Genomic DNA, 10,992 nt, shown 5'->3' with positions numbered 1-10,992 from the left:
TGCCCCAATGAGCTCCCTGCATGTCCACGGAGCCAAGGCAGTGCCTGTGGAGCCCCATTGCATTAACAGCAGTCAGCAATGGTGCAGGGCTCCCTGCATAGCCCAGGGGAACTAAGCCCTTTGTCCCTTGGCTTGGTTGCCTGTGGCTTTCAGGGCATTTTGATGGCTGTTTGCAAACCAACACACAGTGGTGAAAACGCTGCCAGTCCATTAGCTTTTGCAGGGTATTGGCATCGTGGTTATCGCTCTTGGTGAGCTCTGTACCACCGGTTACAGCTGTGGGACAGCAGCCCCAGTGCAAACTTCGATTACAGATGTGCTCTGCCTTGGGTGAGCAGGTGACTGATCAGTGATTTGCCACCCCATACCCACCCAGGCGTTCATTAGCTCCTCATCGGGCCACCTAATCACCATGAAGATCTGGCTGTGGGAATAGCTGGAGCGAAGCAAGCTGGGGACATGGATTCACCATCCCAAGTTCATCTCCTGCCTGCCAAGCAGCCGCGTTACCAATCGGTTCATTTTTAACCAAAAAAACCACAATTTCCAAGGCAGGATGAGGCCCAGGTCAAGTCCTGCTGTGGGCTGGCAGCACCCTGTGGTGTTTAGTACTAAAGCTTCCTCCTAAGGGCCAAAAGCCAAGGAGGAAGATGAGAAATGAATGTGGGAAATGGAAGGGAAAGCCTTGTCCTTGCTGAACAGCATTCCCAGGGGAGGTTGGAGGCCTCACACTGTACTCACAGCACCAGGGTTTTGCCGGTGTCTTTGATTAGTTTGATGTTTACTGCTTGCTGTGGAGTCTAATTTGAATACAGACAAAGTGTACTTCATATACTGTCAAAAGGTCCTCGCCGATACCCAGGGAGCTCAGAGCATTACATACTATAAAAAGCAGATGCTCAAACATTACAAATCACAGAATCATGGAATGGGTTGAAGGGACCTTAAAGCTCACCCAGTTCCAACCCCTGCCACAAACAGGGACACCTTCCACTGGAGCAGCTGGCTCCAAGCCCCGTCCAACCTGGCCTTGAACACTGCCAGGGATGGGGCATCCAAATACATCCTCACAGCATCCTCACAGGGGTAACACCACTTGCATTCGGGGCAGCTCTGGGGTGGCCTTGGTTTTAAAATGGCCAGATAATGTCACTGTTGTCACCATGACACCCCTGGGGTGTCCCAGCTGCCCTGGCTGCCCTGACAGGCACAATTTCCCCTTTCAGACAGACAGACAGACTTCCCAGCCCCCTGTGAGCTGCTGAATCCTGCCAGCCCCCTGCTGAGCTGTGCCCAGCACGGGTACCAGCACCACTGAGAGGGTCCAATGCATCCTAAATAGCCCCATCTAACAGGGAAATACTCTGGTCCACAGCTGTGTAGCCAGCATGTGGAATGGTTTGTGACCTCCTTGATATGGGACCAAAGGGAGAGGAGGATGGAGATATGTTGGCAGAGACTCTTTCAGCTTGTTTTGTCACCCGGATGCAGACTCCATCAGCCCAGCTGTTGTATAGGGTAGAGAAGGAGATTATCAGGGCCACCATGGGGCCTGGGATCAGTCAGAGACCTGGGTGTTTGAAAGGAGAAGGGTTGGATGCCAGAGGGAGTGGGAAGTCCAAGCCAACCACCAGTGAGACCACGGGCTTTGGTGTCAGCTGAGACCCATTGGGGTGCATGTGTGTCTATGCAAGAGGCAGCTCCGGATGAGAGGATCTAAGGGCCAGGCTAGGGCAACTTGTGTCTGTGTGTCCGAGGGCAATACTGGAGGGATGCACAGTGCATCTGCACATGTTTGACCTGGGGGGCTGGAGCTGCAGCAGCCCCTTCTCTGCCAGGCAGGGGATTCGGCAGCCCCCAGCAGATGCGGTGGGGACAGCAGGGACAGCCCAGCTCAGACCGGGGCTGCTCGTGGTCCAGCAGCCTGGCTGCGCTGAGGCTGCCCACACTCATCTCAGCCTGGGGTCCGTGGGTGAGCCGGGTCCCTGCAGAGCACCCCTCAAGACCACCACATCCCCTCTGCTGCATCCCTGCTCCTGCAGCCCCCTCCTGGCAGGAGCAGCTGCGGATGGGAGTCAATCAGAGCTCCGCACCCGCCTCCCCTCTCCCGGGCAGTGCGTAATTACCGGGAGCGGGAGCGGATTCATTCAGCTCCTCACTCGCTTTTCCTCCGCCCCTTGCCGTGCTGCTCATGTCACACAACGGCGCGCAGTCACGCGGCTGCCATCCCCAGGTAGGTGACGATTTAAGTCCCCTGGGATGGGGCTTGGCCTGGTTAAGAACCCAGATGCTGCTCACCGGGGTGATGGGGTTCAGCCAAACCCGCTGGTACTCACCCGAGTACCTTTGCACATCAGGAGGTGGGACTCCTTCCCGGTGTGGAGCTTGCTGCACTGCATAGCTACAGCCTGGGGAGGGAGAGGGGGTGAAAGAGTAGAGCTGGAGCGTTATGAAACCAGCGGGAAAGGGGGGAGAAGGTGTAGCTAAAATACTGCGGAGCCGGGAGCTGAGCATCCTGCTTTGAAGACGCTGCTCCTCAGCTGAATCACGGAGCTGTGTGTGGCCGCAAAAATAATCGTGCCTTTGGGACTTGCTCCTTTCCAGGTTGATCCTTTCCTAAACAGTCAGGAAGGAAGCCTTGCGGGTGGGTGGGTGCTGCAGTGCTGTGCGGGGGACAGACCCCTGCGCCCGCCGTCTTTGGCCAGGTCTCCCATGCAGGAGGGTGGGTGCCAGGCTGGGCATCCCATGCAAAGCTCCCGGGTGTCGATCCTCCCCGTCCCGGCTTTTACACCGGCTGCAGGGAAGCCCGTGTGGGATGAAGGCTTTGGGATGTGACATCTGCCCCAGCCTGGTCGCACAGAGCCCCCTCAGCACCCCGGCTGCCAGCCCCGGCGGTGCGGTGGGGTTGGTGCTGCTGTCGGTGGGCATTGCTCCGGATCACCCCGTCCTGCCACATCCCCGCGGCCCTCGGCACAAGCGGTAAAAATAAACCCTGCGAGCGCCGGGGCTTGGCTGGAGCCCCGGCTGCGTCCGCAGAACGCAGGTGGCGAGGCCCGACCTCGGGGAGGTGCGTCGGGAATGCTCATGAATGAACGGCGGGGCGGGAGCGTGCGGGGCGCGGGAGCGTGCGGGTACGCGCAGCCCCTCGTGCCTGCGGGCGTGGACGGGATGTGGAGCAGGGAGCCAGCCTCGTTGTTATTCTGATCACAGCGGCTCTGATTCACAGGCTTGGATCATGAATATAAGTGAAGACTTTGACGTCAGAGTTGAGATTTATCAGCAGATCCAATGGGGCAGGAATATTAAGTGCAAGTCGATGCCAGCTATCTGCCAACGTTATTAGCGATGCTCGCCGAGGAATGAGGCTTAACACCAAGGGCTGGAAGGACTGGGAAGGGAAAAGATAAAGACGGGGAGAAACAAGCTCATCCTCGAGCATTAAAGCCAGGTAAAACAACAGCCGGGCGGTCGCGACTGAGGGAGGGAAGGTGTGTGTGTGGGGGGGGATGCTGGAGGCAGCGGGTTGCTGGCAGAGTCCCCCCGACCTTCACACCTTCACACCAGCCCCAGGGGGGATTTACCTTGCCAGGGGACCGCGCCGGGCAGGGCAGGATCTTGCAGCTCTTTGCAGCCGGCAGGAAGCATCTTGCACCGGCTTTTTCCATAGGATGGGAAAGGTGGGAGGAAGGATAAAGTTAACGCAGGCTGTTCCTTGCCGCTGCCCTCCCGCTTCATCAGCGGCGCCGCATACATGCGAGGGCTGGCCTATTAATAGCGTTTATTTTTACTCGCTGCACGCAAAAAAGAAAGGGCTGAAGGAAGGGGGGGGGGTGCGCTATAAATAGGCGGCAAAAGGTAGTCGTGTCCCGGGGAACGGGGGAGGACGGGGCCGGCGGTACTGTGCTTCCCCCGGCGGCGGGGTGCGCAGCGCCTGCGGATGCTGCGCGGGCAGAGCGCATGGAGGGTGCTGCCTGCAGCGGGGCGCTGAGTTGTGCTCGGCCTCAGCCCGTCGAGAGGAGCGGGAGACAGCGCAGCGGCTTCCCCTGGGCGAGGGGTGCGTGTGGGGCCGGGGGGGCTGTGGGGGGTGACTTCCCCGGGGAAGCCGCAGTCGGGCTGGCGGGCGGGGATGCGCCCTGCGGCGGGCGGGGGCGCTCGGTGCGGGGCTCGGTGCCTCTCCCCGCAGCCCGGAGCCCGTCGCTTCGCCCCTCACCGCATCCCTTTCCCTCTCTCCCCAGCGATGCTGCACGGCCCCGCCGCCATGGGGGAGCCGTGGCAGCCGCAGCCGCAGCAGCAGCAGCGGCTCCCGGGGCTCGGCAACGCCTCGGAGCCCAGCGCCTGGCCGGGGACGGCGGCACCGGGTGGTGGAGGCGGCGGCGGCGCCGGTGCCGGGGGCACCGTCAACCCCTGGGACATCGCGCTCTGCGCCACGGGGACGGCGGTGGCGGGGGAGAACGCGCTGGTGCTGGCCGTGCTCTTCTACACGCCGAGCCTGCGGGCGCCCATGTTCCTGCTGATCGGCAGCCTGGCCCTGGCCGATCTCCTGGCCGGGCTGGGGCTTGTGGCCAACTTCGCCGTGCGGTACCTGCTGCGGCCGCCCAGCGAGGCGGCGGAGCTGGGCGCTGCGGGGCTGCTGCTCGCCGCCTTCTCCGCTTCTGTCTGCAGCCTGCTGGCCATCACCGTGGACCGTTACCTGTCGCTGTACAACGCGCTCACCTACCACAGCGAGCGCACGCTGGGCTTCACCTGCGCCATGGTGCTGCTGATGTGGCTGCTGTGCCTCGGCGTGGGGCTGCTGCCCCTCCTGGGCTGGAACTGCCTGCGGGACCAGAGCGCCTGCAGCATCCTGCGGCCCGTCACCAAGGACAACGCGGCTGTGCTGGCCGTCACCTTCCTGCTCCTCTTCGCCCTCATGATGCAGCTCTACCTGCAGATCTGCAAGATTGCCTTCCGGCACGCCCAGCAGATCGCCGTGCAGCACCAGTTCATCGCCACGGCGCAGGCCACCTCCACCCGCAAAGGGCTCTCCACTCTCTCACTCATCCTCGGCACCTTCGCCCTGTGCTGGATCCCCTTCGCCATCTACTCCCTGGTGGCCGATTCCAGCTACCCCGTGGTCTACACCTACTCGCTGGCGCTGCCCGCCACCTGCAACTCCCTCATCAACCCCATCATCTACGCCTTCAGAAACCCAGACATCCAGAAGTCGCTGTGGCTGGCCTGCTGCGGGTGCATCCCCTCCACGTTCTCCTCCAGACCAAGGACATCGAGCGATGTGTGAGGACTGAGCACGGAGCGAGAGGCGCTCCCTTGCTCTCCTCCTCCTCCTCTTTTTCTCCTCTGTCGTTATTGTTTCCTACCGGGAGGAACCCCCCCGGGCAGCACATCTCGTACCATGAAAAGATGGCCAAAAAGAGAGGGGGGAAAAAAAAAAGGGAAAAGGGAAGAAGAAGGGGGAAAGAAAGAGAGAGAGTAGAATGATAATGGTTTCCTTTAGAAATGTTATTTTCTTACACATTTTATTTTTTATTTAAAAACTCAAAACACCAAAAAAAAAAAAAAAAGGAAAAGGAAAAAAAAAACCAACAAAAAAAGGATCCTCGTTCGATGGCGTTTGTCTGCTCTCGGGGTAAGGAGACAGGGGTTCCCCCCACCCCAGCCCCCTCCGGCGCCACATCCCACAAGTGGCAGCCGCCGGGAGGGCGACAGGAGAGGGTTAAGGGTCCTGGTGTCGTGTCCCCCCCCGCCCCCCGGCGGGGCTGGTCCCCAAGCGTGGGGTTTTCGTGCGGGGCGTCCATCCCCCTAAAATCAGGGCTTGCGATGCTATGCAATAACGGGGGGCGGCGTTCAGCACCGCGGGCGCGGACAGCTCCGGGTCGGGGGACCGGGGTGGCTTTAGGGATGCGGAGGGGATGAAGGGGACCGGGGGGGGGACACTCTTTACATGTCGTTTGTGAAGCACTTTGAGAACTTGTGGGGCGAAAGGCACTTTAGGGGACGGCCCCTGTTTGGGCTGTCGCAGGGATGGGGGTACCCGGGGGAACCATTCCCCTGTCCCCCACCCCCGGAAAAAAGGGAATAAAATGTGACTGCGGGCTCGGGTGTGCAGGTGGGGGGGGGGCAAACGAAGTGCCCCATCACAAAGCTGGGGGGGGCAGGAAGGGTTCTCCCCCCTCGCGGCTTGGGGCCGTGGGGTGATGCGCTCCCCCGGCTGCGCTCGCTTTCACAGGGATCGTTTACGGTGGGGGGATTTTCTTCCAAAGACGGGTCCGGGCTTGCTGGGGTCCCCTAGAGGGAAGCCTCTGTAATCACACGTGTTATTCCGGATGCTACCCGTTTAATTTGCTTCATGGGAGAACCTAAAGCACCCTCACATTCCTCTGCTGTGTCATGTGCTTTGTGCGTTAGTGAGACAATGATGAAGTGTCCTTTACTTTGTGCTTTCTTTTGGCTGAGAAGTGGAATAGTGCGTTCACTTAAAAAGCAACCAAGAAACCCAGCAGCCTTCAGAGAGATGGCAGGGCTTGGGGTGAAGCATCTCGGGTGGCTCAGGGTGCTCAGATGGTGGGTGCTGCTCTGGGGCCCAGTGCAGGAGCAGCTCAGCGGTTGAGACAGGAGTCCCCCATCAGTGGTGTCCCAAATACATTGCTCTCCTTTAAAGATGCTGTGATCTCCAGCATTCAAAATGCCTGTTTTGAGAGCAGGAGCTGGGTTCTGCTGCACCATGGGCAACACCGACCAAGGTTCCTATCAACACCATCCAATGGCACCACCACCTAACCACAGTGTGTACACTGGAGTGCTGTGGAAGACAGAAATGCTCCTGCTTTGTGAGGTTGTAGTGGGTCCACAGCCACCTTATGGCTGGATACGAACACAACTGTGTTTTCTCTCTGCGTCTGCGCAATGAATTTCTTGCTCCTCAAAGCTAGATGCACACGGGGAAGCTATGGGTCTCCAAAGTGTGCCTGGGGCTTCGGCTTTCTGCCTACCTTGGAAAGGTGGCCAGTCTCTTTGTTTTCTCTTGTCTTTCAAATACCTTGGGCAATGGGCAGTAGCACCACGCTGAATCAGTATATGTTTTAAAGGAAATATATAGATAAGAAAGAATAATATATAGGGGAACACTCTTCTCTGCTCATTTTATTTCTCTGGTTTCTGACAGCCAAGTCCCTGCAGTTCCTCAGTGTGAAAACTCAAGGCACAGTTGGTTTAAATTATTTTTTGAGAGTCTGTGAGCATTTTTAACCATTTTTGTACAACCCTATCTAAAAGACAGCATTTGTTTGCCTGGGCAGCTCATTTTGTATCTTTAAATGAAATGCAGTATTGACTAATCAGCTCTAGAGAAACCTTGACATGTAAAAAGTTGCATTTTCTTGGCTTTCCAGTCAATTCCCTTCTACTGAAGGTTTTGATTTCAATCATGTTCTTTTTAGAGTTTAAGTGTATACTTGAAACTTGTCTCAGTTTGAGGGATCTATCGATAAGCTTTGACAAAAGCATACAAGGGTCAATGGAAAATCATTTCCCTCCACAGCAGTAGGAGAAAGATTTGGGATGTGAGGAGCTAAAGCTGAGGATACAGCCCCTACCAGACAGTGAAGCCAGAGAGGAGGGGGAGATGTCCTTGCTGAAATGCTTGGTACTAACACATGTACAACAACCTTGATACAGGCCAACTGAAATCTGGGCCTTGCACTAAGGAAACTTATTCTGCTGCACTAAATCCAACCCACGATCAGTATCAAGATATGACACAAGTATATTGTGTGCTCAGATTTAGTATAAAATGCTGATCTTATTTTTTTAAGTGATGCTACAGGATCCCTTTCTTGGAGTCTGTTAAAGGTGGCCATGGAAGTTGTTAAAACGCTTGGTAGGCTTCAGGCAAAGTCTCAAGAGATCTCTAAAGACCACCTTGATAAATTGGCTTTTTGCAGTCTTTCGTCTAAATAAAAAGAAATGCATTTCCTAGGTGGTTTTCCTTTGCTGGTTTTCCTCTCCTTTTTCATCAGCGGAAAGAGGGGAAAAGAAGGTGAAGTGAGGAAGAAGATGAACAGGTAGAAGTTCCCTGTGAGATCAGTGAGGGTGTTGGACGTTGGAACCTCCTTGAGCTGGACATCAGGAGAGCTAACTTAAGGCCTTAAAATATTTACCAAGTTAGTGATGCTGTGTGCAGGGTGGGATTGCCCTGGTGTTTGCTGGCCTTCAGTGCTGGCTTTGGGACACATTTAGTACAGAATACAGGGCCTGATTTTGGATGAGGTTGTGTTGCCAGAAGTAAGGAGCAGCTCTCAGGAATGTAATGGTATCACGTGTGGTTGGGGTACCAACAATAAGAGGAACACTGGAAAACAGAAGGAGTTTTCCAACGCATTGAATTCCAGTGGAAACTGGACTTGCTTGGATAGGGATGGTCAGTGTTTGGTTGTGAAGACCTCTATTCCTCATGCTGCTGAATGGCCCAGATCTTGCCATTGTACCTTCAAAACTGGGCTTTGCAAATAGATGTTGATAAAAGATGAAGGGCCAGGGCCTGGCCCTGCTTTGTTCATATCACTCTGGACCCTTACAGGAGCTGGTCTAGAGCAGCAGACACAAGCAGAACTATGATTCTGAACAATTGCATGACATATATAACCAGCCCTATAGCAAAGATCAGTGCAGCCAGGGAAATTAATTCACTGCTTATTTGGTTGATTTATTCCCAGGTTTCTGCTTGTCTTTGGCTTTTCTATGATGAGTCGCAAGCAGAACATAGGTATGAAATGCTTTCTGTGGTGGTGGTGGCTGTTTTAGTCAAGGGGATGACAAAAGGGTGAGCAGGAGAAAGAAAAAACATTCCCCAAATATGCTGTGAAAAGGCCAGGGACACCATTGGATGGGATGAAAATACAGCTGTTTGAATGCCCTGAGTTTCATGGAGCTGTGTTAGGGGTGAGTGTGAGTTTATGCATCTACAACAAGCCCTTGTCCCTGTCCCAGTGTATTTCAACTGAGAAACGATAATTTAAAGAAGGCTGATGAAATGTATAGACTCTGCCAACAGAGGAGCTTGGTTTGGGTTTTTTTCCCCCGTTTTGTTCAGTTTGGGACTTTGAGCCATGAAAACGCCTCTTTTTAACCAGCTTCATTTCAGTAACTCGCAGTAAATATCTCAAGGATCTCAGTCCTGATGTGGCAGCCGCAATTTGTTCATCTCAAACAGAGTTTTAATTGAACTTTGACTAAAACCCCAAGAAACCATTACTGTTCTCAGTAGGCGATCAAGTACCTCTTTCTTGTAGAAACATCAAATTCGGGGTGGGGAGGTCTTGAAAAAGATGTTGATCTTGGTAATCACTTGCATTGATGTGTACTGACCAGCATTGATGACTCACGTACTTGTTAACAATTAATTAACAGCTCACTTTTAATTGTCAGGAGTAATTGTTCAATGCACATGGTATTTCCTTGTATCTGTTTCATTCACATGCATCCTTCCCTCTGGGTGAGGCAGTCAAGCTGATGACTTCGCATGTACCATTTGTACCTTTTCTGTTAACAAAGCAGTTGCCTACTGCAAAATCCCTGAGAGACACCCTTCCCGCTGTCCCTGCAACCCCTGGAATGGAGCTTTCCCATTCCCATTGGAAAACTCTGCAATACAGAACATTATAGAGATAAAATGGATTTTCAGCAAAGACCCAAATAGGAATGGGTGGTCCAAAGCTCTTTTTTGTCCCTGACTTTGAGGGATGGGAACAAATTGCGTTCAACCCCAAGGGTAATAGTTGCCTTCACAAATCCTGCTTGATGTCAAGTGGAATTTTGTCTAAAGCAAGGTTATTCCTTTACAATTTGAGCACGCTGAAGCGGGCAGGATGTTGGATGTCTGGCAGCACATTGTATCAGTAGGCACTGAAATCACAAGCACAGGTTTATGGCCTTATTGCAGGATCTGGGAGTTGGAAAACATCTGGCTTGTCCCATGTTCCAACTAGGCAGTATCTGGCTAAGGATGAGAGGTAGTGCTGGCCACTGGTGGCAAAGCAGGTGGCTCTTGTCTCTGCCTTGCCTTTCCCCTACACCACGTAGAGAGTGATGAGGACAGGGCTTGTTTCTGATATCCCTTATGTGTATGTCAGGGTCAGGCCCCCAGCAGGAAAAACAGCATCCTTCCCAGGGAGTGAATCCTCTAACATGGAGGGAGTTCATCCCCATTCCCAACCTGCCTCCTATCCTATCTGCTTCTGCAGGAACAAGGCCATTGCACAGCAATCAGAACAGCAACTTATTTTGATGTGTTTTTATTAACTTTGACTGGGAAAGTTGATCTCAATGGAAAATGTACAGTTATCATTCAATTCTGGTTAAATCAAGCCCCTTCAATGCACTTTATGAACGAGTGAGAAAAAAAATGCTGTTATTGCACTGTATCTCTATTGTGTATAATATTATACATTCATCTGTAAGAGTAATTTATTTTTATTACTGTAAATAAAACTGTTGAAGTGATTTGTCAAGAGGATGTCCCGAAATAGTGGGAGGGAGGGTTAAAATTAAAACATCTGAAGATCTGGGCTCCTGTCCCAGGTACGTGCCATACTGTGTGTGTCTGCGTTTTGATTTCAGATGAAGTGAGTCTAGCACAGGTCTCTGCTTTCCCTCTCCCTTTGTTTCCTTCTACTTGGATTACGATTGAGGATAAGAACTGCTCACGGCATTGATTTATGGGCTGGGAAGGAACGGCTCCTGCTGGTTGGAGCCTCCAAGCACAAGGATGGAGATGTTTCCATCAGCAAGACATCCTCTGCCCTGTGATTACCCAGGCGGTCAGGGATTAAATACCCATGGGAATGAATTGATCTTTGAGAGCTGGTTTCTCTAAATGAAGGGTTATAGAGATATCACAGCTTTCTGCTGCTGCTTCTGTGCCCTGGCCTCTAATAGAGAAAGGAGTATCACAGGGCTGATAACTCACAGCGAAGGGACCCAGCGAGGGCAAGCTGA

At 53.7% G+C, this 10,992-nt stretch overlaps 1 protein-coding gene across 1 annotated transcript; it reads left to right on the top strand.

Moving 5' to 3' along the window:
• Positions 1 to 3,320: 3,320 nt before the first annotated feature.
• Positions 3,321 to 5,486, top strand: LOC136019390 (G-protein coupled receptor 12-like). Its single transcript, XM_065689545.1, has 2 exons — positions 3,321 to 3,448; positions 4,236 to 5,486. The coding sequence occupies exon 2, from the start codon at positions 4,238 to 4,240 to the stop codon at positions 5,276 to 5,278; it is 1,041 nt and encodes a 346-aa protein (XP_065545617.1). The 5' UTR covers positions 3,321 to 3,448; positions 4,236 to 4,237; the 3' UTR covers positions 5,279 to 5,486.
• The last annotated feature ends 5,506 nt before the right edge of the window (positions 5,487 to 10,992 follow it).

This window comes from Lathamus discolor, chromosome 9 (assembly GCF_037157495.1).
Source record: "Lathamus discolor isolate bLatDis1 chromosome 9, bLatDis1.hap1, whole genome shotgun sequence".
Lineage (NCBI taxonomy): Eukaryota > Metazoa > Chordata > Aves > Psittaciformes > Psittacidae > Lathamus > Lathamus discolor.
The sequence above is the reverse complement of the archived record's forward strand: the minus strand, read 5'-3'. Positions and strand labels throughout refer to the sequence as shown.

Bases quoted from the DNA above. Each gene is read 5' to 3' on its own strand.
- LOC136019390 (XM_065689545.1), top strand. From the start codon at position 4,238: ATGCTGCACGGCCCCGCCGCCATGGGGGAGCCGTGGCAGCCGCAGCCG.